This window comes from Electrona antarctica (genome assembly GCF_951216825.1).
Source record: "Electrona antarctica genome assembly, chromosome: 18".
Taxonomy (NCBI): domain Eukaryota; kingdom Metazoa; phylum Chordata; class Actinopteri; order Myctophiformes; family Myctophidae; genus Electrona; species Electrona antarctica.
Window position 1 is genome coordinate 22,297,817 of NC_136799.1, and position 25,192 is coordinate 22,323,008.

Consider the following 25,192-nt stretch of genomic DNA (forward strand, 5'->3'; position numbering starts at 1 on the left):
TAATTGGGCTAAAAACGGGTGGGCAAGGCCGTTTTAGGCCAATGAGTGTTTGTTTTTTGCAAAACTAATGCTTGGAATGGATTCAGCATTATGAAAACCCTCTAGTTTGATACATCACATGCTACATAATAACTAATTCAGTAGCAGTAACAATAGCGTTTTCTCTCAGTCAGTTGATTCATCAATATGAGTGAAACAGCCTGGATGACATTTTTCAAACAGTTGTTATATGAGGCGATCTAAAATCCCTCCATGGGGATTACAATGCAAATAAAAAGTACATGAACCCGTGAATTTGCACCCTCTACCGATATTGACGTCAGACTTCGGTGCTCTATTGGTGTAGGCCTACTTGCGAAATGTCTTGGTGTAACTGGCAGAATTGACGTTAATCACAAAAGTATCCAGTTTTTGTAACATTGCTTGGGACAGTACTCAACAGAATAAACTGCAATCCATTTACTGCTACAAAAACTAGTTGTGAGAATCACTGCCTCCTGAGCTCCAAGACATACACATTAACCCTAATTCGTAAACTTGGCAATTACATCAAATTAACAAGCTCCAACTAAGTTGCTCAATTTGTATATGGTACCTTAAACAAAACACTCACCCAATTTATTCTGAATTTCATTACCCCAAACAAACAATTTCATAGCTACTCCACACGAAAAGCATCCCAGCTTCAGCCCCCTTAATCACAAACTACTTCATCTCAATTTTGGATCACTTACAGAGGTGCCAAGATATGGAATTCACTTGCTCCCCACTTTAACATTTCTCCTTTGTCATGAACAAAATCAGTGAAAAATATCTTGCTATATTAATAGCCCAATATGAACAGAGTTCAAATCTTTCAATATTCAATTATATATATTTTCTTTTGTTTTGATATCCACCTGTTAATGTCAGTGTGCAGGAATGTGTACGAGAGTTGTTTGTTGGGTCTCTGATGTATTTTCCCAACCAGTCTCAGTAATCAGGTCATTTGTTATGACAATCATCAGGGGAGATGATTTACACTCAGCAGTCAGGCTGGTGCTCCATCTGACTCAACTCAATTATTCACACAACTTAATCTGACAGCGAAGGAGAATGTAAAGATCTAAAGCCATCAAAATTTCACCCCAGTTATTGCTTATGTGTAATTATTTCATGTGGAACACACATTCACAGAAGACCACCCTACCAAAGGAATTAGGATTTCTTTGTGCTAAAGCGAACAAAAATAAATGGACGGCCAATTAAATGCACATCATGATTAACATTGAACAATTCCAATGAGTGATTAGAACACAGGTTTAAAAGAAAATCTGGTTGTTTTATTTACATTTAATTATGTCACTTAACACAAATTCAGAGCGTATTGTTCAACTGTGTACGTTATCATTCGTTTTTTTCTCTATGTGTACGGTGTGGGTGTGTGTGTGTGCGTGCGTGCGTGCGTGCGTGCGTGCGTGCGTGCGTGCGTGCGTGCGTGCAGCTGGGGTGCATGTCAGGTGTTAGAGAGGACATTCAGTTCCATATCCTTGTCCAAATTCGTTCACCCTCTTCAGTAGCGCTGCTTTCACTGCACTGATTTTCCCATCCAACTCTGTCAAACTGCAGGCCTGCTGGGACATGGGCACACCCAAACAAACGTCAATTCTACCATAATATCACTCTGTGCCGACAACAAAAACACAAACTGCAGCAGAATTTACGAACCTGAGCAGAAGAGGTCTTTGGTCGCTTGTGAAGATAACTCTGCAAAAGCATTGAGACATACTGGTTCATTTGGGAAGTACAAAATCCATTATATTTTGTTTTTTTATAATAATTTATAATATATATATAAAACATTTGAAAAATACTGCACAATAATTATGTCATTCGCAAATCGCCTGACTATCTTCTGGAGAATGGCAGCAGATTCTTTTTTATGTTTTATTTAATTATAACTTTTATTTATACAGGTGATCTCATTGAGACCCAAGGTCTTATTCTCAAGAGAGACCTAGTTTAGACAGCAGCAACAATATACCAATGATTATTGGTGAAACAAAGAATAGCAGAGGTTTCTCCACTGAGACCCAACATTCCCAATCATCTGATTCAGTACAACCTCATGAATTATATTTTCATTTTCAAGTCGTGCCATGATTAGCTAAGGAGCCACTTTAGTTTTTGGTGCAGGGAACATGGGACAACTGTGTTAAGCACTTTAGCAAGCACTGAAACTATTTTCTGAAAATGTGTGTGTTTGGGGGGGAAACGGTACTCTAGATATAAAATAACCAGTTTATTCAAAGACACTAGACTTCTGCAGTTCTGCTCACACAAACAGTCAAAAGCAGATGGAGAGCAATAAGCTCATCAAAGTGGTACGCCATGCTTAGTGTGCCAGTGTGAAGAGCCAAGGAGTAGCAGCACCAGGATAAATAAATAAATTACAAATTAAATGGATACTGTTTAACACAGGAATTTATGAGATCATTTAGGTCTGCATACAATTTTGAACGATTTAAAAATAATTGTATTGGTTATTATAGTTCAAATAGGCAATGATCAAATGCACATTTCCCAAGTGAGCAATGAGCAGTGAGCTCTGAGGCAAATAACAGTGCCTCAATCATTAACAAATTCCAGGGGTACCTGTGGTTTCATGAAAATGTGCAGACCAGTGTCCACAGAGTCCTTGGTTTGTTTCCCATAATTTGAGCTATTTTATCTTTTCGTTTCTCCTCCAGTTAGTCGTTTGTACCGTACTGGCTCACCGGCCATTGAGGTCTCCCCACCAGGAGGACGCAAGGCCTCCACCCTACTCCTGTTGAACAATCCCTACTGACAGCCGTTGCTCAATCCGTAGGAGTTGCTAGTGTGTCGATAAATCATCCTCCCCGCTCAGCTTCCATCCCCCAAACACAGCCAACTGTGTTCATTTAGACAGGCACTGTGGTGGATTCAAACCCCTAGGGTGTGTCTCAGCCGGCAGTCCCTATCCTGTCCTCACTTCTTTATCCTCACTCAAATCAGAAGCAGAGGTTGCCCCGCCAGACGCAGACCATGTCTCTTATTAATTAACTGCTCCAAGGAGAAAGGAGTTTTGGATTAAGAGGCATCACTGAGTTACTATGAGTGAGGAAACAAAAGTGCATCCAACCAGGAAGACGTTCTAGTCTGAACAGTATGATGTTAATGACTCCACCCCTACAGCTGGCAATGTTACGTTATGTGTGTGCGAACCAGTGTCATGGGGGATGCCACTGTGAAACTGTAGTGAGGTAAATTAAAGAATTCTTCTAAGGACGTTCTTTCATTGCCAACAATGAGGTTTTTTTAATGTGTCTAAACAGAAACATTAAGTTGGGTGTGGGGCTCAGCAATGTTATTTCCTCCATCTTCACCTCGTTTTCTCCATGCATTTTCTGGGGGAGGGACTAAGGCACAATGAAAGCGCAAGTGGGGGAAACAAGGATTTAATTAAGAGCCTTAGACACACCCCTACACTCTGTGGTGGTGGTGGGCAGGTGGCTTTAATCTTGCACCACCCATGACCAAAAGACTTACTTTCAAACGCATCAAACCTGTCAACAGCATGTGCAAAACAGACCTTATATGCAATATCTAAAAATAAATGATAGTTTTAGACAGATCTCAAACCTTTTAAACACAAATCTGTTTAACCCACTTGAAGTTGTATATTCATTGTTGATATAGTTTTCATATTTCTCCACTCTAGTGCCTTAAGAATAACAAGAGGACTCACAGAGGATTGAAAATACTCTGGTGACAGTCCCTCCAGTTCCAGAATACGATCCTCCAGCTTCTTCAACCTCTGGTAGACACTCAATGGGACTGGACCCGCTAGGAAACATTAACAACAGTAGTTGAGGAGACTCAATCATAATTAAATAACACAAACATCCTTATCTTAGTAATAGCAATTCAAGAACATTTGTTTAAATGAAACAGGTCATCGACAAAATGGAAGGCGAGACATTTTATTTTAACTCAAGAGCCATTCAAGATCCAACATTACAAGAATGCTAGCAACAGTCACTTCAACCCAAAAAATTATAGCGTGACCACTTAGCTGAATGGCATGTCAACACCAACTTCATGTGCAGTCTAATTAATTCACCTTTAGCTAAGCCCCGCCCTCTTCCACTTGGACACTTTCCAGCCGGGCTCATTGATTCCAATGTAAATACTGGTTCATTTTTGGAACCAGACCTTCGAAATCTCTTCCAAATCCGTCAACACTGGAAAAATATGTGCGTGACATTTCTTTTTTAAAACAATGTTTTATCATATAGGAAAACTATTGGTGGAGAGGTTTGTCTAACCCATGTTATGCTTAGCTGTGATTGGAATGAGCCGGAAAACCTACAACCTGTAAAAACAGGTCCGATCCATTGATAGTTTATTTAATCTCCAAAACTTTATTTTTCTCTCAACATCCAGGCTGATTTACTACTGTACCTGTTGGGAGCTTCAGATGAGTCTCGATGTTTTGAAGGCGCTCCTCTATGGCATCGTTTCCACAGTCTCTGGTCACATGTGCCCTCTGCAGCTCCCCGGCCTCCCCCTGGACAACCCCACCGCGTGTCTGAGGCCCATATGTGTTCACTACCCGCGTCACTGTCCAGCCAAGGCACACCAAACAGGCAAACCAGGGTCGTAAACAAAATGTTATTTATAATGTCACACTAACAATAAGTCATGACATACGGGGATATGTCCAACATCTGTAAATCCCACGGCACACACTAGCGATAGTTTGTGGTTGTAAACATTGTTTTTAAGGTTTGCAGTTAAGCAAACTATATGATTCTGTCATTTGGGTACAATTTTTTATATACATGGTCTAGGAAATTCAATGAAAATCTATTATAAAGTTTTAAAAAAATGCATGATATAAATTTGTTTTAAGAAAAGAAAAGACAAATCTGACCCAGACGTATAATGTTTTCCGCTTAATGTGCTTACCTTTCACATGGCTTCTAAACCCTGGGTAAGGTGTGAATACTGCATCTGTTCTGGCACAGCTGTCATCTACATGAGATTTGTGAGGGGGAAAAAACAGTTTGACCTCACTTTAACATGCAGTCTGTATTGGTTGAATTATAAAGATTGCTCTAATAGTGAACATTTAGCAGTCTTTAAAGCGAGCCAAATCTACAGTTAGGGCCCCTGATTTTCATCATTGTCATTGCTTTAAATTTGTCCATTTTATATTTTCCTTTTTTCCCCTCTTTTCTGGAGGTATCATTTTTAGGTGCAATTTTAGCCTCACTGTTAGAGAACAGTTCAGTGTGACCTCTCGCCTGTAGAAATCAGCACTCTCCCAAACATTGGCAATCTGTGTGAAGCCCCCCCCCCCCCCGGACCAGATTCCCATTCTCACCCTGATTGCAGTCGATCACGTTGCAAAACTCCCGCACATTGTTTTCATTGATCTCCATTTGCTTGCGCTCCATAAATGCAGATATCCTTCGGTCAATCTGGATGTTGGAATGGACAGGAAAATAATGACATACAGTGAGTTCACAAGCTGTTGATAGATTTAAAAAATAAAACATTTAGTGGTCAAGACAAATCAATGGCGATGCATAGAAATTCACATTTTGTAGGACAGAAAATATGTTCAAAATTATTCCCAGTAGCTTGGCAAAAAGAATAATGCTAACCATCCGGCATCATCAAATGACAAAGCACAGTGTTTGCTTGGCTACCAAAATAAATGCACAACAGAATAGGACTCTCGTCCTTCATCCACATGCAATCTCAAAGTAATGAGCATCCACTTCATAGTCCATCAAGGGCCTGGCCATCTCTCAAAGCCCTCCAGCAATATGGTCTGCTTTACCCAACCAACAGCACTGAAGGACCCCATCATTCTCTGCTAAACTCGCTTATCAGGTCTCCATCAAGCATTTGATTCACTGCAACACTTCATCTGCGCATACTTGGTGGGCAATTACTTATGATTATTCATTTGTTTGACAGAGAGTTAAGAAGAGCGCTCGAAAGAAATGTCACTGCCCGAGCCGAGCGGCCTGATGGTACGATGACGATCATATTACAGACCCTCACCTCTGACTTGCCGGCTCGGATTTGCACTGTTAGGTCATCAGCCTGCGGCTCGCTCTCATCCGCCTCCGAGGTGCTTCGACAAGCAGCGGGAGGATGGTACCGAGTCTCTTTCTCACTGTGTGAAGCTTGGACAACAGCATTGTTTGGCGTGTTGTGGTCTACTGACGATGGCTTGTTTTCTGCATCCACTAGTGCCATGAGGTTTTCTTTAACAGCCTGAATAAGCAAAAATATGTTTAAAAAAAAGTAACACCTCACAAATTTTGCCCAAAATGTATTTAGCAGCCTAAAATATCTATGCAATCATATTTTGAGTCATGACAATATTAAGGGAAGCTTTCAATTACCAATCATAGTCTGTCACTGTCTGTCATATGGTTACCTGTAGTTTGGAGATGTGTTGCTGCACATAGTTGTAAAGAGAAGCAGTTGAAGCAGATGACACATCCACTGCATCAATATTCACGTATATCTTCAAAGCAGCGTCATCAAGTTTAAGCTTTAAAAAAAAAGATCAATCAATGTAAGGCATAGTTGTCGATGTTGGTTGCTGACCAGATTATAATATCATTTAACATTGCATTTTACAAAAGACAGGGGTAGATCAGTAACACTACAAAGAACGTATTACAACGAAATAATATCGACCGCTACAACTAAATAAAAACGGAAATTGGTAAGAAGCCAAATTGCATTGTTTGATATATGAAAACTCATTACTGTTGGGCAACACTGTAACCTTTTCTATTTAGAATCGCGACAATGAGGATAAAAAGCTATGCTGCTATCATCATCTGCAGCTAAAACAATAGCATCAGCAGCTCTACTATCGTATCGTATCGTGCTACGCCGCAGAAACATGCTACAAACCAACCTCTTCACTTAAGTCTCTCAACAGGTTGACAATTGTGCACACACAGTCCTTAAAATTATCATTTTTGATCGGGGTAGTTGGAGCAGCATTTCCAGTGAGCTTCATTTTCTCCTCCGTTAGTATTTCCGCATTTCCAGAATGCTGGTATTTGATTGGTTGGCTTGCGCCTCACGTAAGAGACACTACACTGTCGTGAACCTGTGCATAATAATGAGCCCACCACACAACAGCCGTGTGGTACCTACTGTACAAAGAAGGCTAAGTAAGTTCATAATAATTATTCACTTTTCATATAGACGCAATTGATAATACAGGATGTATTTTTTCCGCTTAAATAGGAGTCAATTGTGTGTCAATAGGAGTCAAATACTGAACTAATGAAAGTAGTAGCTTATTTGTTTTTCAGGTGCAATACTATTTAATTCCCAGTCAATAATAAGGCTCAGTAGCCTACCATACAACTGGAAATATAATCACTCACTCACAGTTCGTATTAGAACAGCTTTCAAGTTGAGAGAACACAAGGTGAAATATATGTAATTGTATGGATAAAATGTACTATTGGCTGCAGACTAAAATAGCTGCCTATTCTATTGAAGCATATCTACACATCATGCAATTATTAAGCAACCTGCAAGTTTGTGAATTTGTGATACATGCTTTTAAAAAGAAAATGCACTTGTGAGAGGGATAATCAGAAATGCCTACTAGATTAGATTGACTCAAGCTAAGGTCTTTACTCACATTTAACATGCTCCTTCATCATTTACTTTTTTAGTAGCAAACAAGAGAAAGAATGGTCACTCAATTATAAGAACACTGTCCATCAAACTAGAGGTGGCAGTGTGAGGCAGTGTATTAGGATGGGAACCTGGCTACAATGGCGTATTTTCAGTGTTAAGTGACTGTGGGAAAATCTCCCTCCTCTATTCAGACATTTTTCCCTTCTTTTCATATAATGAGGAGAGAGAGGGAGAGAGACAGATAAAGGCAATAACAGAAAAAGAACAATTGCAAGGCAAAGAGAAAGCACAACCACTTGGGTTCAGCTCAATAATGCACTCTCGAAGGGTTAATCATTTTAGGAAGGGGTTTGAAGACAAGCCTTTTTAGTTTAATTCATTTCTGGGGCGATATTTTTCCCTCCTGCGACAGGAAGGGAACTGTAGCACTTGACATGGTTTAACATGCTGAGCCGTAGCTGTTATGTTCCCACACAGCAAGGAGCAATGAAATGAATTGCTCCTTTAATTCGCCTGACCACATGCACAGAAGCCACAATTAATTTGTTCTTTAAATTGTTAAGTTTCGTAATTTCAAGGTACTCAACTTTGACAAAGAAAACATATTTTTTCTCTTGTGTTCCTCTTACTAGACAATCAGAAATCAACCAATTCAAAATAAAAAAAATAATTGTACATTAACAGCCACGTTTTCTGGGTGATGCATTTGGCATTGGCTTACTAATGAACAGACAGACAGATTGCATGGGAAAGGAGTTTGTCCTGGAAACCAGGTTTTTGTGTTCTTGGGGGTGGGATTGGGGATGATGGGAAAGGAGGTGATGGGAGGTGATGGGGGATTGTTGCTCCCACTTGCTACAGCCACATCGGCCACCTGCAGAAAAGTAAGCTTGCTTTTGAGCCCGTCTGCCTCCATGGTGGCATATGATGTTGACAGAGTGATGGTGTCACTCTGTCTGGTGGGTGGGTGGGTGGGGGGGGGGGGGGGGGGGGAGTAAGAGAGAAAGAAAGAAAGAAAGATGGAGGGGATATATAGAGGAGAGAGAGAGAGAGAGAGAGAGCATTACGATTATTGAATATAGTGGGTTTGTAAAGAATCCCTCTTGCCAGAATATCACAGTGCATCATTGCAATAATGCCTTCTGAGCTGTTTTTGTATTTCCAATTTTTACATCTAATCATATGCTGGCCACGGCCATGAAGGAACCACCAACATCGCATTTGCTGCTCATGCAATGCATACAGACGCAGTGAGAGCATCTGTTTCAAAGATAATGTATGTGATAGGGATAAATTACAAGTTGAAAGTTAGTCACAAAGGTTAAAGGCAGGCACGTTATTGCTTAAAACCACTCCTAACCGTGGAGAGCATTAATTATATGGACAGAGTGCAGAGGATACCATTAACTGGCTTTTACTGTGGTCATTGCTACCTACATGACCATGTTTCCAATCAGTAGGATGCACGAACAGCACTTCTGGTCCGTGTTCAGTACGCCTCTTGAGAAAGATTCTGTTACACAGATGGAGCGATTCAAGGGGTCTCTCATTGGGTCTAAGAGCTCCAATGCGTTACCTAAGACGTTTAAAACTTCAGTTAGTTACCTTGTTTGTTTGTTTGTGTTTGTTCTTTATTAGAACTGAAAGACAGCTGAAAGACCGTCTGGGACGAGAAGGTCATCGGTTCTACCCTAGGCTCGCTCAATGTATTGAAGTGTCCCTGAGAAAGAGACTACCCCTAACACTTCTCCTCATTAGAGCCATCTGAGCATGCATCCAGGGTGAAGCTGTAAAAGCAATTTCCCTTCCCACGGTGACCAGAAAACACCCCTATCTCTGACCCCAAGTTATTATCACATTCAACAAACAAGTTCTTCAATGAATTAATTATATTCTAATTCTACTCAAAGTAAGTAATCAGAATCAACTTTATTGTCACATCAAAGGTTTACAGGTGTAAAACAGTGGGTGAAATTTGTTTTTGTGCAAGCTCCATTTTTAAAATTTCCATGAAGAGAAATAGAAGAAGGGGAGACAAAGGGGAAGAGATAAACAAAAACAAATCATGTAAATATTTACATATGGTAGCAGTCAGATATCTATCCGGTGCGATAAGTACCTAACAATGAGGTAAGACAAAAAGGTGGACAAAAAAACAGCCGATCACACCACCTGCTGTAGGTTTTTCTTTTCACAGGCAGTATACAGTTTTCATACCAGGCCGTAACACATCCTGATAGAACGCCTTCAACAGTACAGCCTGAGGATGAGGTGTCCTACTCCAAACTTCTTCAGGCAGCGAAGCCAGTACATGCGCTGCTGAGCCTTTTTCTTCACGTGTGTGGTGTGTGTCTCCCTTTTGAGCTCCCCCTCAACCTCCTTGGTGTACTCCGAGGAACTTGAACTCACTGAACCTTTCTATACTACAGCTCCATCGATGAGGATGGGTGCACAAATCTCTCCGTGACCTCCTGAAGTCCATGATCAACTCCTTGGTCTTGTTGACGCTGAGGGCAAGGTTGTTCTCCCAGCACCAGAGTGCCAGTGAGTTGATCTAATCTCTATAGGCGGACTCGTCATTGTTGACCATCAGACCTATCACTGTTGTGTCGTCCACGTATTTGATGATGATGGTGTAGGACTCGGAGTCATATGTGGCTGTGCAGTCATGTGTGTACAGGGAGTACACAGGTCCCTGTTCCTAACAATCCTAGTGCATTATTGGATAGTCATTGTGATAGTTCACATGCTAGGACTGACTAGCATTGACTATACATGGGACAACATTGCATACATTTGGTCTTTGAGCTTGCCAATGCTGACCAAGTCATTATTAAAACATCACCACCAAAACCATTTAGATGTCCTTATTGTTTTCTGACTGACACTCCAGTCCACCTTCCCTGCAACCTGTCCTCTCTGATTGGCATGTACCAATAAACAACAGCCATTCCACCTTATGCGTAGTTTATCTAATATTTAAGTTGGTGGCGTTGCAACTGAACCCCCCTTCTCCCGACTTCCCCCCACCTTCAGATGTTGCACCTGTCACCTGGGGGCCTCTGTCTGCATTCGGGATCAATTTACATAACCTCATTTAGCAGTTCACAAATCAGTGCCATTAAGAGCCGCTAACAGGAACCAAGGGTTCTAATTTAGCCTGCCTTTCACAGTTGGAAAATCGTTCGTCTCAGGCCTACAAATAAAGACTCAGGTCTTGGCTTTGATTGTTGATTGTGATGGTAAATGTAAGGATGATTAGACCACCCCCACCACCACCACCACCCATATTGATTTCCTTCCAAAACACAGCAGGCACTGGTCCTGCACCGCAAAACCACTGGAGTGGAAGGTGCACAAGCAGCCCCAGATAGATGTGTAAAAGATCCAGTAGAATAGTATTGTGAAGAAAAAAAAACATGGGTTGTTTGATAGCCTACTGTTCTAGAATATTATAGTGTATTAGAATTCAATCTATGAAGCTTCTTGTCTGTTCATATGCATTAAACATTATGTAATAATGACAATTTGTCAATCAGAAGAAACAATCAACACTGAATTCAATATATTTACAGTAGCTACCACAGTATTTCATTTTATGCCTATTACTTAGGCTATACAGTGGATAACCAAATATTCAAATGCAGCCATACAATCATGTGAAGGATTTACGGAATACTTAAATGCTTTTTTTATTTTACATTGAAATGAATTGAATTGAAAACACATTAATTGTCTACTTGCGGTAGGCTACATAAAAAACCTATTACATAACATAACTATTACAATATTACACATACATGCATTTTATTTATTTTTTTGACGGGGGCAGTTAGTTGTAGTCAAGAACACAGAGTTGCTGCAGTTTGGCAAAGATGGGGGCTCAGACTAGCATACCACATTTTTGGCCACTAAACTTTGAGGTAGGGCACAGTGAACGCTTAGGGTGTAGCACGTTTAATTAAGCAACAAATCAGAGCTCCTCTGGTTTTGAATTGACTTTCCTAGACGCATGTGTTTGCACTTCAGACTGCTGGATAGGGAGGAGGCTCTGCGTGAATTCCTATCTAGCCGCCTACGGATGCAGACTAGAGACTACTGCTGCTGCCAAAATGTGATTACATAACACCAGCCATCAACAGTCAGAAACTAGCACAGGTGTTTGTCAGGGTTTTAAAAGAAATGTATGTTTTGACAGAATAAAAACTCTGTCAAGTCATAACAAGTAGAAAATGTGTGTGGAGTAGGCTAGTATTCTATGATTCAGTAAAGTGCCCTGTCCAACCCGAGCTGTGGTAGCTCGTTTTTAGCTGTTTCACTTCAAGATAATTTATGACAAGTGCACGGTGCAGGTTTATGTGGGGGCAGGGACTTAGTAGAATGGTGCTTGAAAATGCTATAGCAACCATAAGAGGTAGCTAGTGGGCCTTTGGTAAAAGCTACTCTGTGTAAAAAGCCTGCTGATCATGAGGGTAAAATGTGACATTTATAGCAAGGAGTTGTGAAAGAAATATAACTCTAGTTCTGCAAATATTGCAAGTCTTAAATTAGCGTCTTAATAATTAAGTGTGTATACTATGTTACTACAATTGTTTCACACTTACAATGCCTTCTTTGTCTTGGCTTACACCGAGTGATGATGTCCAAGGGGGACCTTAGACAATTGGGCAATTTAAAATCTGGACTTATTGCAATTATTAACCAACCCTTTTTAGTATAAGGAGAGTGAGACCTAATGAACCCAAAGCCAGCTTGCCTTCAATCAAACTTTATAAAGTAGCCATAGCCTATAAATCAGATTGGGATTTGGAAGGCTGCCAGTGAACTGACATTGCTTTAAAAGGACGGGGTGTGAGACTGTTGTCGCTGCATAGCCTTGGCGAATTACGTTTAATGAACAAGTAATTAATGGAAATAGACTGAACGGTTTCAAAGCAAACAACCATTCTAATTGATTTGCATGTCCCTTTTTGCACTCCGATTCGCTTTGTCCAGGCTCTCTATTGATTACTTGCTATGTGTATCGCTCCGCATGTGTTTGCCTTCATTAAGAGATAACGGGTTCCTGATTACTCCCGTCCCTGGGTTTAATGTTGCTTAATGTCTACTTTGTTCCCGTGTCATGTCGGAGGGCAGGGAGAATAATGAGAGGGTGGGTGGGCCATGATTTGCCTGTAGTAAAGGAATAGTATTTAGGATGCCGGCTGCAAGGGGATCAGTAGAGAGGTTAGAATAGCAGAACCTTTGGGCGGACTCAAACACAGCATGTGGCCATGGACCCCACACTTCCATTCTGTATCCCTGCGTCTGTTTTTGCACTTTTGGTGAAATTGTCCGTTAAATTGTCATTTTTACAGCTGACTCCCCTTTATTGAACAAATCCCTGCATAGTCTACCTGGTGGGTTTGTATAGAGTTGAACATAGATGCCTTTTCTGCATAGAAGCCTACTCGGGAGTTACTGGGACTAGAGCCCATAGCCTACCCCATGCCAATTTCTGTTCATTTACTGGCCATGATGAAACACATAATATAGGCTAGCCTGGGCAATTCAGCAACCGGAATATAATAGCCTACGTTGACAATAGGCCAAAAAGAAAACTACGAGGTTGTACACAGAATTGCATGTTAGTTAATTGTTAATTTAAGCGTCTCGCTGTGGCTAATTATGTCAGCACAGCCAAACCATTTGAATGATGGACTAGCCACCTGCCCCAATGCGAGGCGGTCCGCTGCCAGGGCAAACTATATAATTATTGAATAGCAGTGGGACAATTTTGACGGTCGCCTCTTTTGTGTCACATGAATTCCTCCTAATGACATAATTCATTAGGGGGCAAATGGCATCCCCCCTCGCTTCCCAAACAAAACCTGACTGAGGCCTCATTCACACGTATCAAACACCGATCAATCAAATGTTTGGTCATTTTTCAGTTTTTTTAGGCCACCACAATGCTTTTCCAATGGGAGTCACATGGTTTGACCAAACATTTTTGTTTGATGGGGAGGGGGGAGGGGCAGAACACCACCAGCAATCAGCAATCAAACACAAATGTTGGTCAAACCATGTGACTATTATTATTATTATTAGTAGTATTATTAGTATTATTAGTATTATTGTTATTGTTATTATATTATTATTATATTAAGTTTGTTTTGTTACTTTAATCGTATAGGCCTGATATAAATAAATAGATTAATGCAGAATCAACTGGACGTTCTTGTTTCGTGCAGTGGGTTGCTATCTCTTACCATTAGTCAGGCTCCGCTCAACAGGTTGAATTTCCATTGAAGTAACAATGTTATGTGAATAGATATCCTTGAGCCATTCACCCTGTTCGCGTTTGCGGATCATCAACCATTAATGAGAATTGTTGTAGCCTCGCTTCATTTGGTTTTAACGGGGTCAGTGATGACTCATTGGCTCTGAAAGGTCTCCCGCTGGTACTGTACAAGAACATGACAACTCGGCTTAGTCGTGCTCTCATTTAATTGCCCTGCAAGAGAAGCGAGTCCCAAATAGATTAGAATATTGTGCGTTTTAGGATGACAACGTCACAGCAAAATAGCTAATTGGATGAACACTTTAGGTGACATTTTTGTTGGTGCATGCAGACTATATCGCCAAATTGCTTTATATATATATATATATATATATATATATATATATATATATATATATATATGTGTGTGTGTGTGTGTGTGTGTGTGTGTGTGTGTGTGTGTGTGTGTGTGTGTTATCCAGTTAAAGACCACTTTGGTATAGAGGTTTTGGATTGTGTAGTTACCTTGCCATGATGTAACTCCAAATGTGGACAAGAAATTAAAAAGAATTGCTCCAGTGATTAGAAATTGATAATTCAAAATATGCTCCTCATTGACTTATACATTGTACTCTGAAACAGCTCTCAAAGTCACTCTTTTAGTAGGCTACGTAAACAAACAAAGTTGATTCAGACAATATAGAACTTCACCAAATCTCGTACTGTTTTTATTTTATTTTTTGAGGGGTGATAGCCCCTCCTATATGTCCAGCTTTTAGTGTGTGTGCAAACAAACTTTGTCCTACACAAACATTAAATGCCATTGACAATGAATGACAGTGACAATTTTGAGTGTTTAAACATTGCGTTACACAAACATTGAAGACGATGGTGAGGACGCAAATTCTGATTGGCCGGATTGAGATGATGTATGATGATGTACGATGATAAGAACGCCCCTCACTTCAAATAGGTGTGATTTTGATAAAAAAAAATTAACTTCCTATTGATTTTGCCATTTTTATTAGGAAGAAAACCCGGACTGGATCCGGATCCAGATCTTCAAATAGTAAAATCAACAGGAAGTTAAATCACTCCCATGTGAAGTGAGGGGCACGCTTATCATCATACATCATCTCATTCTGGCCAATCACAATATGTGTCCTCACTTTTGTCTTCAATGCTTGCATTTACGCAATGTTTGTCTTTACACTCTAGTTTTTGAGGGGTGCTAGCCCCTTCTATATACAGGTTTAATGTTTGTTTTTAGTTCAATGTTTGGTTTGTTGTTAAAAACGCCTTTGACAATGAAGGGAAAATTGACCTCATATTGTCCCTCATTACTTCATATTCTCTTTATTGTTGGAATTTAATGATTTAATGTTTGTGTTGGCACTGTTTGTTTTATATCACCATTACATCACCTAATCAACATGAGTTAGACTTTAATATATTAGCGCCCCTCACTTCACACGGGTGTGATTTTCTGAGGGGTGCTAGCCCCTCCAATAAGTGTAGATTCTTGTCCTAAAACAAACATTAAATGCCAATGGCTGGGTTTCCCAAAGAAATTTTGGGTTGCACGTAGTCCTTTTTTGGGAAACACTGTCAAACACAACAACATAGAAATAGACAACCTAGACTAGAGCACAGCCATACCTGTCCTCATTGCGCACGTAAGGCCTCCTGCATAAATACATTTAGAAGCAAACCTGTTTCCCTAAAGCCTCTTTAGCCTTCACACACCTGTCGACATGTGGCAGTAGTAAAACCATTCGCAGAGAAATGTGTGATGTGAGTGGTGACTTTCTTCATCTCATTTAAATATAAAACTTTGAAATGAAACATGTTTTGGCCTACTTCAGCATCAAAGAAATTAAATTGCCATATATATATATATATATATATATATATATATAGTGCCCTCGAGATCTGTGACACAAGCTGCTTCCACTGGTCTCTGTTGCTCATTGCCACACCAAGTTCATTCATAGTCAGTCTTGTGTCCCTACTCAGAACATCTAGAAATGTGAGAGGTCTTGTTCCTCTTGATGGGCTGAAATGATGATCTGAAATGACCTGGTCTTTTGCTCTGTGGCAGTGTCCAGCAAAGCGGAGTCTTCTTTCTGCCACTACAACTGAGATGGGATGGATGCCTCCTTAAATCTGAGCTTTAGTGGGATGGTCCTTCCATGAGAGGTTCTGGACACGCATGAGGAGTCTTGTGTATGTTCCGTCAAGACGATCCCGAAACTCCTTATTCATTGTCCAAGTTTCAGCACCATAAAGACGGATCAGGCTTTGAACAGGTTGATCTTGGTAGCTCTTGAGATGTCTGACTGCCATATAAGATGTAGCTTATTGCAAGGCCTGTCCTTTCCTTGTCAGGACGTCCTTTCTGCTATACTAACTACATATGATCCAAGATATTTGAATTCCTCAGTTTCTTTGATGTCACTGCCGTCCATGGAGCGGATGGTTGGGTAAACAGAGTCTTCATTCAGAAGCAGGCATTCTGTCTTTTTAGCATTGAGCAATAGATCAACTTTGGCTGCTGACACTTGTGATGTTAAAAGCTCTTGAGCAGAGGATATGTGTTCACTCAGCAATCAGTGCGATGTCATCTGCATAGTCAAGGTCACTTCTGACTTTGACGACCAGACATAGTCAACGACAATGACAAGGAGAAAAGGAGCGAGTGTGTCACCCTGAAGGATGCCTGTGGTTGTCTGGAATGCCTTTGTTGGTAAAGCAAGGATCTGTGGTATAGAGTTGATCTTTTCCTATATGGAAACCGTTTTGGTTGCTACGGAGAACTGGGTCAATGCGAGGTGTAATGCGGTTAAGCAGAAGAGAATTGTAGATTTTGGAAGCAATGGCTGACAAGCATATACCTCTGTAGTTCCCAGGCTGCTGGAGGTCGCCTTTCTTGGGCAACGGTATGAGGCTAGATATGGAGAAGGCAGTGGGTTTGTTGCCCTTGCATGTTTCGTTGCAGAACATGAGGAGCTCTTCATGAAATAAATGTTTCTATATGATGGCAGGAATACCGTCAGGTCTATGGTAGGCCTCAGGCCTACCATACCAGGCCTCAGGCCTACCATTGCGTGGCACATCTATGCACGGAATATATGTTCACAGTGAAAGGGGGTGTTGTTGAGAAGAACCACACGCATACTCCCTATGCATATTTCATTTGGGAAACCCAGCCATTGACAATGAATGGAGAATTTACGTCATATGTGGACGAGCAAATCGGGTATTTTGTCACTTCTTTTTATTTTACAATGTTTGTGTTTACACAAACCCTCAAAGCTCATCCTCAAAAACAGTATGAAGATTGGTGATGCTCTATATCAGGGGTGCCCACACTTTTTGACTTGAGAGCTACTTTCAAAATGACCAGCTCTGCAAGATCTACCCACCAAATCAATTATTATACCACTGAAAATAGTTTAAATATGTACCTGAGGGGGCTTCGGAATAGTAGAGTTCGTGTTACATTCTGTACAGTATAAGACAAATGCACTTGGAATGGGAAATAGAGGGGGAGAAATGTTTTTTTTTTTTTTGTAATCGTTTTTTCTTCTTCAATATATTTAAATGAAATACTCTTTAGGGGCATGTCATGTGATCTACCTGCACAGCCTTTGTGATCTACTGGTAGATCGCGATCTACCTTTTGGGCACCCCTGCTCTATATTGTCTGAATCAACTTTTGTTTGTGTTTGTTTACGTAATCAAATTGACTTACAATGTAAGTCAATGAGGAGCATATTTCGAATTATCAATTTCTAATCACTGGAGCAATTATTATTTTTATTTCTTGTCCACATTTGGTGTTGCATCATGGCAAGGTATAACCCAAACCTCTACTAAAGTGGTCTTGCACTTTAAAAGTGTATAGATTTTCTTATAGGCCAGCCTATTTCTTGAGATAAAGATAGGTCTATATACTGTATAAATACCACTGTATAAAAAACAGGCTACTATACTGCTCCACATAACTGGCCATGAAAAAAAGAAAACGAAAAGATTAAAAAAATATATATATGCCTATATGAGAAAGAGAGAGAGAGAGAGAGAGAGAGAGAGAGAGCGAGAGAGAGAGTTCTACAAAGTCTAGCTATATGTTAACAAGAGAACAACAAAGAGACTAAAACTCAATTGGACACCATGAGGATTATATGAACATTTGACATTTAATCTGAAAATGATTGTAACCTGGGTTGCCTGAGTATTATTTTGTGTAGGCCTAGTGCCTCCGGCTTGCATGGAGGACTGGTTTTGGTTAAAACAACCCAGTAGGCTATTACCTTTTTGCTTGTGACACTTAAATGTTTGACATATTGTGCCCACTATATAGTTTATTAAATTAGATCCAGAATTCACTGTAAATTGTGTGAAGAAATGAATGTATTATCCCTATTGGATACTATACCTAATAGGTCATCAAAAGCCCAAACTGACAACAACTCAATTGGTACCACATGGTCATGTATTTTTAGAATTTCACAGTATGGAAGTGATGGGCTGCATATATTGAAATTGATATACTGATTTGTAATCCAATGTTTGATGTATTTGTAAAATTACTAGTTGTTTGTTATACAACCTAACAAAATGTGACCAATATAGATGACTGATATAAACTGTGGCCATTTATGTATATGATTTTTCTCTGTTAATGACCAATGAGATTATTAGATTATTAAACCAAATAAATCAAGCACAGGGAAGTGAATGAAACCGTGATTCCAAAATAGAAAGTCCAATGAATACAAATATATGTGGTCTTTGTTTTATACCATTGATCTTGAGTCCCTATAACTTTTTATATAAAGCAAACAACACATGTACATAAACTTCATCATTACTTGAAAAATGAACTAACTTGAACTTTTCAATGTGTACAGTATTATTTAATGGAAATTCATATAATTTTCAGTAAAACAAACAAAAATGACCCGTAGGATATACAACTATGTCTGTTTGTGTCCCTGCAGTCATTTGCGTATATCTTTCCCATGCAGCTTATTAAAATGCATTGCTTGCTAGTACCATTACATTTTCCTTTGAAAGGAGCACAACCAAATGTGTTCCTCGGAGGGGAAAAATACTCCACTCAGTGAGCCCTGAATGCTGTATTTCATTGCTGCAACGATTATGCGGAAAGGTCAAGTATTAACAGCATCTTGTGTTCCGCTTTGCATGCTAAGTATATTTCAGATTCCAAATGACCCTCGGGGGCGCTCTTCGCACAATGGATTGAAGAACCAGATAAATACAGGACAATTAAATATTTTTGGTGGGTGATTGCTGTTACTGTGTAATTGTCCTATTTGTAATGCACATTAAGACATGCTGAAGTTCTGCTGGATTAAAATGTCTGAACTTTGTATTGGACAAAAAAGTGGATATGTGCAAATCTCTCTTGCTTCTGTTGCACAGTTCTATACTTTGCCTGCAATCTAATGCATTAGCGAAACAGTATTCGTGAAAAACATATAGCCAACATCATTGGCCTACAAGCTACAACATTAGACAGTATCCCATAAATAAATTCATACTTGCATGCAGATACTCGTGCATGCGCCACCTCCTATACTGTATTTATATAATAAACAGCATCGGCAAGCCGCCTCATCCTATTTCAATTCAATTTAAAGGAGCTATATTATTTCAGCACCATGGACAGCGCACATGCCTATATCTATTCTGCCCCTTTAAAACAAACAATTTCTAAATGATGAAGAAGCAGCAATGCTTTTAAGTTTAAGCACAGTGACACATTGCTTATGTCATTTGTGGTTATTTGCTCAAGAAATTTCCAATACAAAATAGCCTATATATGTTTCAGAAGACTGCAACCTGCTGTGAGCTATATGCAATTTATGCATTTTTGATGAATTGAACATGGTGGACCCTCTTGTAAACAAGTGTAATGCTTAATTGGGTCGTCCACTCACAGTTAACAGTTAAAAGTCTTTGTATTGAGTTTGTGCTTGAAATGTACTGTAATTCTGCAAACTGTTAATAAATATTTCAATCAATCAATGATGACGGGTCCAGACTCCAGACGGGAGAAAACTTAACGGATGAGGTGGAACTATTATTACACCTGATCAAAATATGACGCCTCGTCCATCGGTTCAGGCAGGCTATATGCTATTTTGAAATTCCATCGAATTTAACCCAAGCCCATTGGAAAGAAATGTCCAACTCCTGGCGTCTGGATACATAAGTTTAGAACTACATCCAAAATAGAATTTAAAAGGGAACTAAACCTCAGTATAGCCCTAACTCAAATATGATTACTTTAAGATTACGGACTAATTGCTTGGGGTTCAGGGAGACCTTATACTGGGGACGCCTACAAAAGAGAACGACGAGAGCACACACGCTTCCAACAAGTCATTCTCAACAGTTACAAGCTGCACACAAAGACCACACACCGCGCCAAAGACATGTTAATGTAATCCCGAAGTTCTCAGTTCTCCCCCGAACAAAACAACCCCAGCAAATACCTAATTGAACATAGTTTGTGATGCCGGTAAGATTTCATTTAAAAGAAAAGTCCAATAGGCTTCAAGCTAGGTAACCTAAATGGTGGCCTGCAGGGGATATTCTATATAGCTCAAATGAAATCACTCACGCGCGCTCTCGCGCACGTATAGTGAGGGTATTTGAGAGGGTGAAAATATTGCTGAGGGAAATGCCTGTATTTTTTAGGCAGCAACACTGAATATAATGTCACGACTGAAATGAGATCGAATCCAAACAGCCCATGTTGAGAATACAGCCTAATGGCCTGTACTATATCACTCGGCAGCCCTTCTGGGATTTAGACACGGTGTGACGCGCATGCATGTCTGCATGAAGTCATTCAATTTGCAACATTTTGCCCGAGTGTCGAAATGAGGGGCGAGCGTGATAGGTCAAAGTAAATCAGCAGATTTAGTCTATATCATATAGAAAAAAGAAGGAAAAAAAGTGTATTCGAGACTCAAACTGTCAATTTTATAGGGTGCCATACCGCAGCAGGTGGCGACATAAATGCCAGGAGGTTAACGAAGAAGAAAGCATGCCTTGTCAAAACCAACCAAGTGGGCCCGGGCCGTGATGGTATATACCATGACGTAATGTAAGAAATAACAGTGATTGATGGTTGGGTCTTAAACCTCTGGCCGCAATGTTCACCTATAGTTCTTTTTTTCCTTTTTTTTTTACTAACGTTTTTATTAAACAAATAAACAAATAGCGTCGGTGTTAATGGTTGGGGAAATTGACAAGAAATTCACGATAATTCAATGATAGACTTTAAGATAATCAGCCTATCAGCAATTTAACAAACAATATTTTCGTCAAAGATTAAAAAAAAGATGTTACACCCACGATAAAGTAATCAATTATTATTATTATTATTATTATCCTTACCCCCCGGTGAAATGTGTCTAGATCCGAATTATTGCCATCACTTGTTGCTGGACGCAAACGGCTTGAATTATTATGCTACATGAATTATTATTATTATTATTTTAACAAAAGGCATTTTAAATCTCACTGCAGGCTTGTTTACAATTTGACATGCACAGGCGAAGGGAAATTATGGTATTACACAGGCAATTGTGTGTGTGTGTGTGTGTGTGTGTGTGTGTGTGTGTGTGTGTGTGTGTGTGTGTGTGTGTGTGTGTGTGTGTGTGTGTGTGTGTGTGTGTAAAGAGCAACTAATTTCAGTCGTAACCTTCTCCAATCAATTAAAATTGTGCAACGGTAATGCTTTCAAAACATTTGGCAATAGCCCAACAATCGACAGAGCTATATACACAATATACATTAACATTAACAGCCGCAGGTATAGGCCTATTCAAGGGCACTGCAACACGCCATTGTGCTTTGGGGACAAGACGCACTTTCGAAAGAGTGCTTGCACTTTTGAAAATAAATAATAATAATAATCCTTGAAATAAACTAAAACTATATGTCATGAGATGAAAAATAAAGGAGTGGGTTTTTATTTTAAGACATTCAGTGGTTTGGTTTCTTATCAATGCGCATGCAAAACAAAGAACCTCAGTCCTTTTCTTTTCAATTCACTGATTGATTATTGATAAACCAACTCCTGATAGCGCCAATAGCGCAGAGAACTTGTCTTGCAAGCTATTTGAAAAGAATACCGTGCTGTTTGGTCAGGGATTTCATCGATAAGCTTTCCTTTGAGGAGCGTTTGTTTGATGTTGGGAGCCGAGACCTCACCTTTCTGACTCACATTCAGCATATGCGTGCGCACACCCGCGCAAAGGAGAAAGTAAAGCCGCGGCACTGGCATGCAATTGATATTGTGTAGCTTAAATGATAAATCTGTCATATAGGCTATAATATGATCGGAGAAAATCAAATTCTTAAATCGGAATCGGTGATACCTTTGTGGTATAGGCTATTTGCCCGTCGTTTATTATGCATGGTTCATGCAGGGACGAGCAGATTTAAAATGAAGAATTTGGAGCACAATTTCCTATAGAAATAAGTCATAGACCAATCCATGCTCTGAAAAGCATAATGAAAACATGTCGTTTCCTCAACCGTTTCCTTGTTTCCAATATAGAATAGGCGACAGGCTGCATAATATAAAAACCTATTACAAAGTAGCCTAATTTGTATAGGCCTAATGATAACTAATACTGATAATAAGAATAAGAATATAAGAATAAGAATATAGGCTTTGTTTGGGTGCATTTCAGCCGATTGAAACCCAATATAATTGCAATCTATCTAAACAAAAAAAAGTTCAGAATTTTGTTTCCATAATTTATTAATAGGACTGCTTTGTATTAAGTCAAATATCTATATAAGTTACAAAGAAATTAAAACGTACAAATACCAGTGGAACGACAACAAACCGCCAATAGCGTCAAAACTGTATACAACAGATACAGTACCTATCCAGTTGAAACCTTTTACAGAAATATACAATCTAGGTCTACGTTTTACAGTAAATTCAAATATAAACCAGAGCCATCTGTGGGTGGAAAAAAGTGTAAAGCCCCCCATACAGTGTAGGCAATGTCTACAGGCTATTGTCGACGTGTTTAGGTTCTTTCTTTCTGGACCAAAAGCAGATGGCCTACAACTGCTCATGCTTCCTTTTTTTTCCTCAGTATAATTTACATAAATAATCCCCAAGAAGCTGCACTTGCACGTTGGCAGCGTTATAGTTCAAAAGTTTCTCTTCTTTTTACCCTCCCCATTTTCCCAGCAGTCTTTTCAAAGGTCTTTCCAGCCACTTTCTTTAAAAAAAAACTTTGAAATTTTAAGAACGAGAAGATCAGCGGTCTTAATGCGCACAGTTAACTTATGCAGTCTGTAGCGAAAATGTCAATTGTCAACGGTGTTATAGGCTAGGTAACAAGTTTTTTTATACGAGTTGGCGCTCTTGTCACCACGTTCTTCCGTATAACAAGGCGGAACATTGGAGGGCAGTGCCGTAGTCGGCACTGGAGGAGTTCAGGTGAGAAAGGCCGGGCACTTGGGTTTGGAGTGATGGCGGACTGGTTGAGTGTTGCGCTAAATCTGGCGAGTGCCCCGTGCTGCCCACCTGCTGGGTTTGATGTGGACCGAGGCCCGAAGTGCTGTTGGACATGATCATAACGTTACCACCCTGCTGGTGGTGGGTCTGACCGGCGGAGGTCGGCGTATGGCCGCTGCCTTGGCAGGGCTTTCCGTCTTTTACCAGCACTGGCACGGCCACCCGCCGTGGCGACTGCTGCTGCTGCTGACACGAACCGCTCTCCTGTTGCATCTGTTGCTGGGAGACCTTGTCCTTAGCCTGCCTCTTCATTTTGTACCGGTGATTTTGAAACCAGATTTTGACCTGCGTCGGGGTGAGGTGGATCATACTCGCCAGGTGCTCTCGTTCCGGCGCCGAGAGGTATTTCTGCTGCTTGAAGCGTCGCTCCAGCTCATAGACCTGAGCCTGGGAGAACAACACTCGTCTCTTTCTCCTCGGGGTGCTCGATAATGGACCCATGCCTTTGCCCACATCTGCCAAGGAGCTGAGACTACCCATGCTGCCCATATTCATGCCCGAAGAAGAGCCCATAAAGCGAGAGACTGCAGGGGGAAAAAAAGAAGAAAATTTATTAATTCGTAATTTTATAAAACAAACAAACAAATACATTACAAATAAATAGTCTAAAGCGGTGATATAACTGTCTATATCTGATGGGGAAAACAGGTCGATTGTAGGCCCTCTGAAGTCTGAATCACTAACCCTGCAATTGTTATTCTGTTTACACAGGCTATAACTTAGGAGGGTCAAAAGCACCGCTGTCAATTAAAATGCATTCAGTCAAACAAAATGCAATTCAATAGGCTAGACTGCATTTTGACATGCGAGCGTCGGCTGAACAACTATAGGCCTATTAAGATAACCTAAACAGGTGTCAGACCCGCAGACACAAAGGTACATGAAATATAGGCTACAAGTCTTATTTGAAAGTCATTACAAAGACCAGGATAAAAATCCCTCATCTTTCCCTGATTCAAAGTATAAGTTATAGGAACTGCATGGGTATTACTCACTGGTTGAAAAGCGCGGATCCGGATTGGCTCCGTACCAGCCGGTCGCTGCGGCGCTGCTCCTCATGCCGTCCTGATACGGCGGAAGATCTCCCATGTTTCCCAGGTTGCCGTTACAGTAGCCCCCCATGGCACTGTGTGACAACTGAGATACACCTGCCGCGGTCATGTGGTAAGCCGCAGAAACAGTCCCATTATGGCCCATGTGGTGCTGCTGCATCGCCGCCTGAGAGACCTGCGGCTGTCGGTAACAAGTGAGGTGTGCCCCCAAGTTGTTATTCTCCATACTTACTTTTTTATAGCTCTCCTCGAGGGGACTCAAAATATCGGAAACAGAAAACGGAGTCGTATGCTTGGGGCTCATCGACATTGTTCTGGGGCTGGAGAGGGAGAAATTAGAAGGCAAGGCAAGGCTCTCCTCTGTGTTTTTTCTTCGCCCAAAGCCCTTCTGCTGGTTCCTGTTGTCTCAACGTCGATCCCACTGAACACGTATGAGAGCGCCCGAAGTCCGCCTTAATTGGATTGAGTGGGAGCTCGGTGCTGGCTTTCGTTTGTTTTAGCTGGCTGCCAGGTTTAAGGCTACCATCAGAGGCGGGGCATCGGCAACAATACAAGCAGCTCTATAGCCTTCTTTCGCCCAGCACTGCCCAGCGTAAT

The 25,192-nt window shown here is 40.5% G+C and overlaps 2 protein-coding genes across 3 annotated transcripts; both read right to left on the minus strand.

Moving 5' to 3' along the window:
• Positions 1–1,300: 1,300 nt before the first annotated feature.
• Positions 1,301–7,125, minus strand: mbip (MAP3K12 binding inhibitory protein 1). Of its 2 annotated transcripts, none has more exons than XM_079528181.1 (9): positions 6,953–7,125; positions 6,461–6,577; positions 6,079–6,294; positions 5,390–5,486; positions 4,972–5,037; positions 4,465–4,623; positions 3,749–3,846; positions 1,708–1,746; positions 1,301–1,613 (listed from the first exon to the last, which is right to left on the minus strand). In XM_079528181.1, exons 1-9 carry the CDS (start codon positions 7,055–7,057, stop codon positions 1,503–1,505), a joined length of 1,008 nt encoding a protein of 335 aa, XP_079384307.1. In that variant the 5' UTR covers positions 7,058–7,125; the 3' UTR covers positions 1,301–1,502. The 2 variants fall into 2 exon arrangements, with proteins under 2 accessions (XP_079384307.1, XP_079384308.1); XM_079528182.1 differs by having other exon boundaries at positions 1,301–1,610; positions 6,953–7,124.
• Positions 7,126–23,289: 16,164 nt separating this feature from the next.
• nkx2.1 (NK2 homeobox 1) lies at positions 23,290–24,905 on the minus strand (the record flags this gene model as incomplete). The annotated part of the gene is made up of 2 exons (XM_079528255.1): positions 23,290–24,067; positions 24,539–24,905. 2 exons carry the CDS (start codon positions 24,903–24,905, stop codon positions 23,394–23,396), a joined length of 1,041 nt encoding a protein of 346 aa, XP_079384381.1. The 3' UTR covers positions 23,290–23,393.
• Between the last annotated feature and the right edge of the window lie 287 nt (positions 24,906–25,192).

What these genes read in the sequence shown, in the direction of transcription:
- mbip (XM_079528181.1), bottom strand. Translation starts at nt 7,057, where the DNA reads ATGAAGCTCACTGGAAATGCTGCTCCAACTACCCCGATCAAAAATGAT. An exon ending in AACACATCTCCAAACTACAG is followed by an intron (nt 6,295 to 6,460) that starts GTAACCATATGA and finishes TTGCTTATTCAG; the next exon opens with GCTGTTAAAGAAAACCTCAT. An exon ending in CAGAGTATTTTCAATCCTCT is followed by an intron (nt 1,747 to 3,748) that starts GTGAGTCCTCTT and finishes ATGCTTTTGCAG; the next exon opens with AGTTATCTTCACAAGCGACC.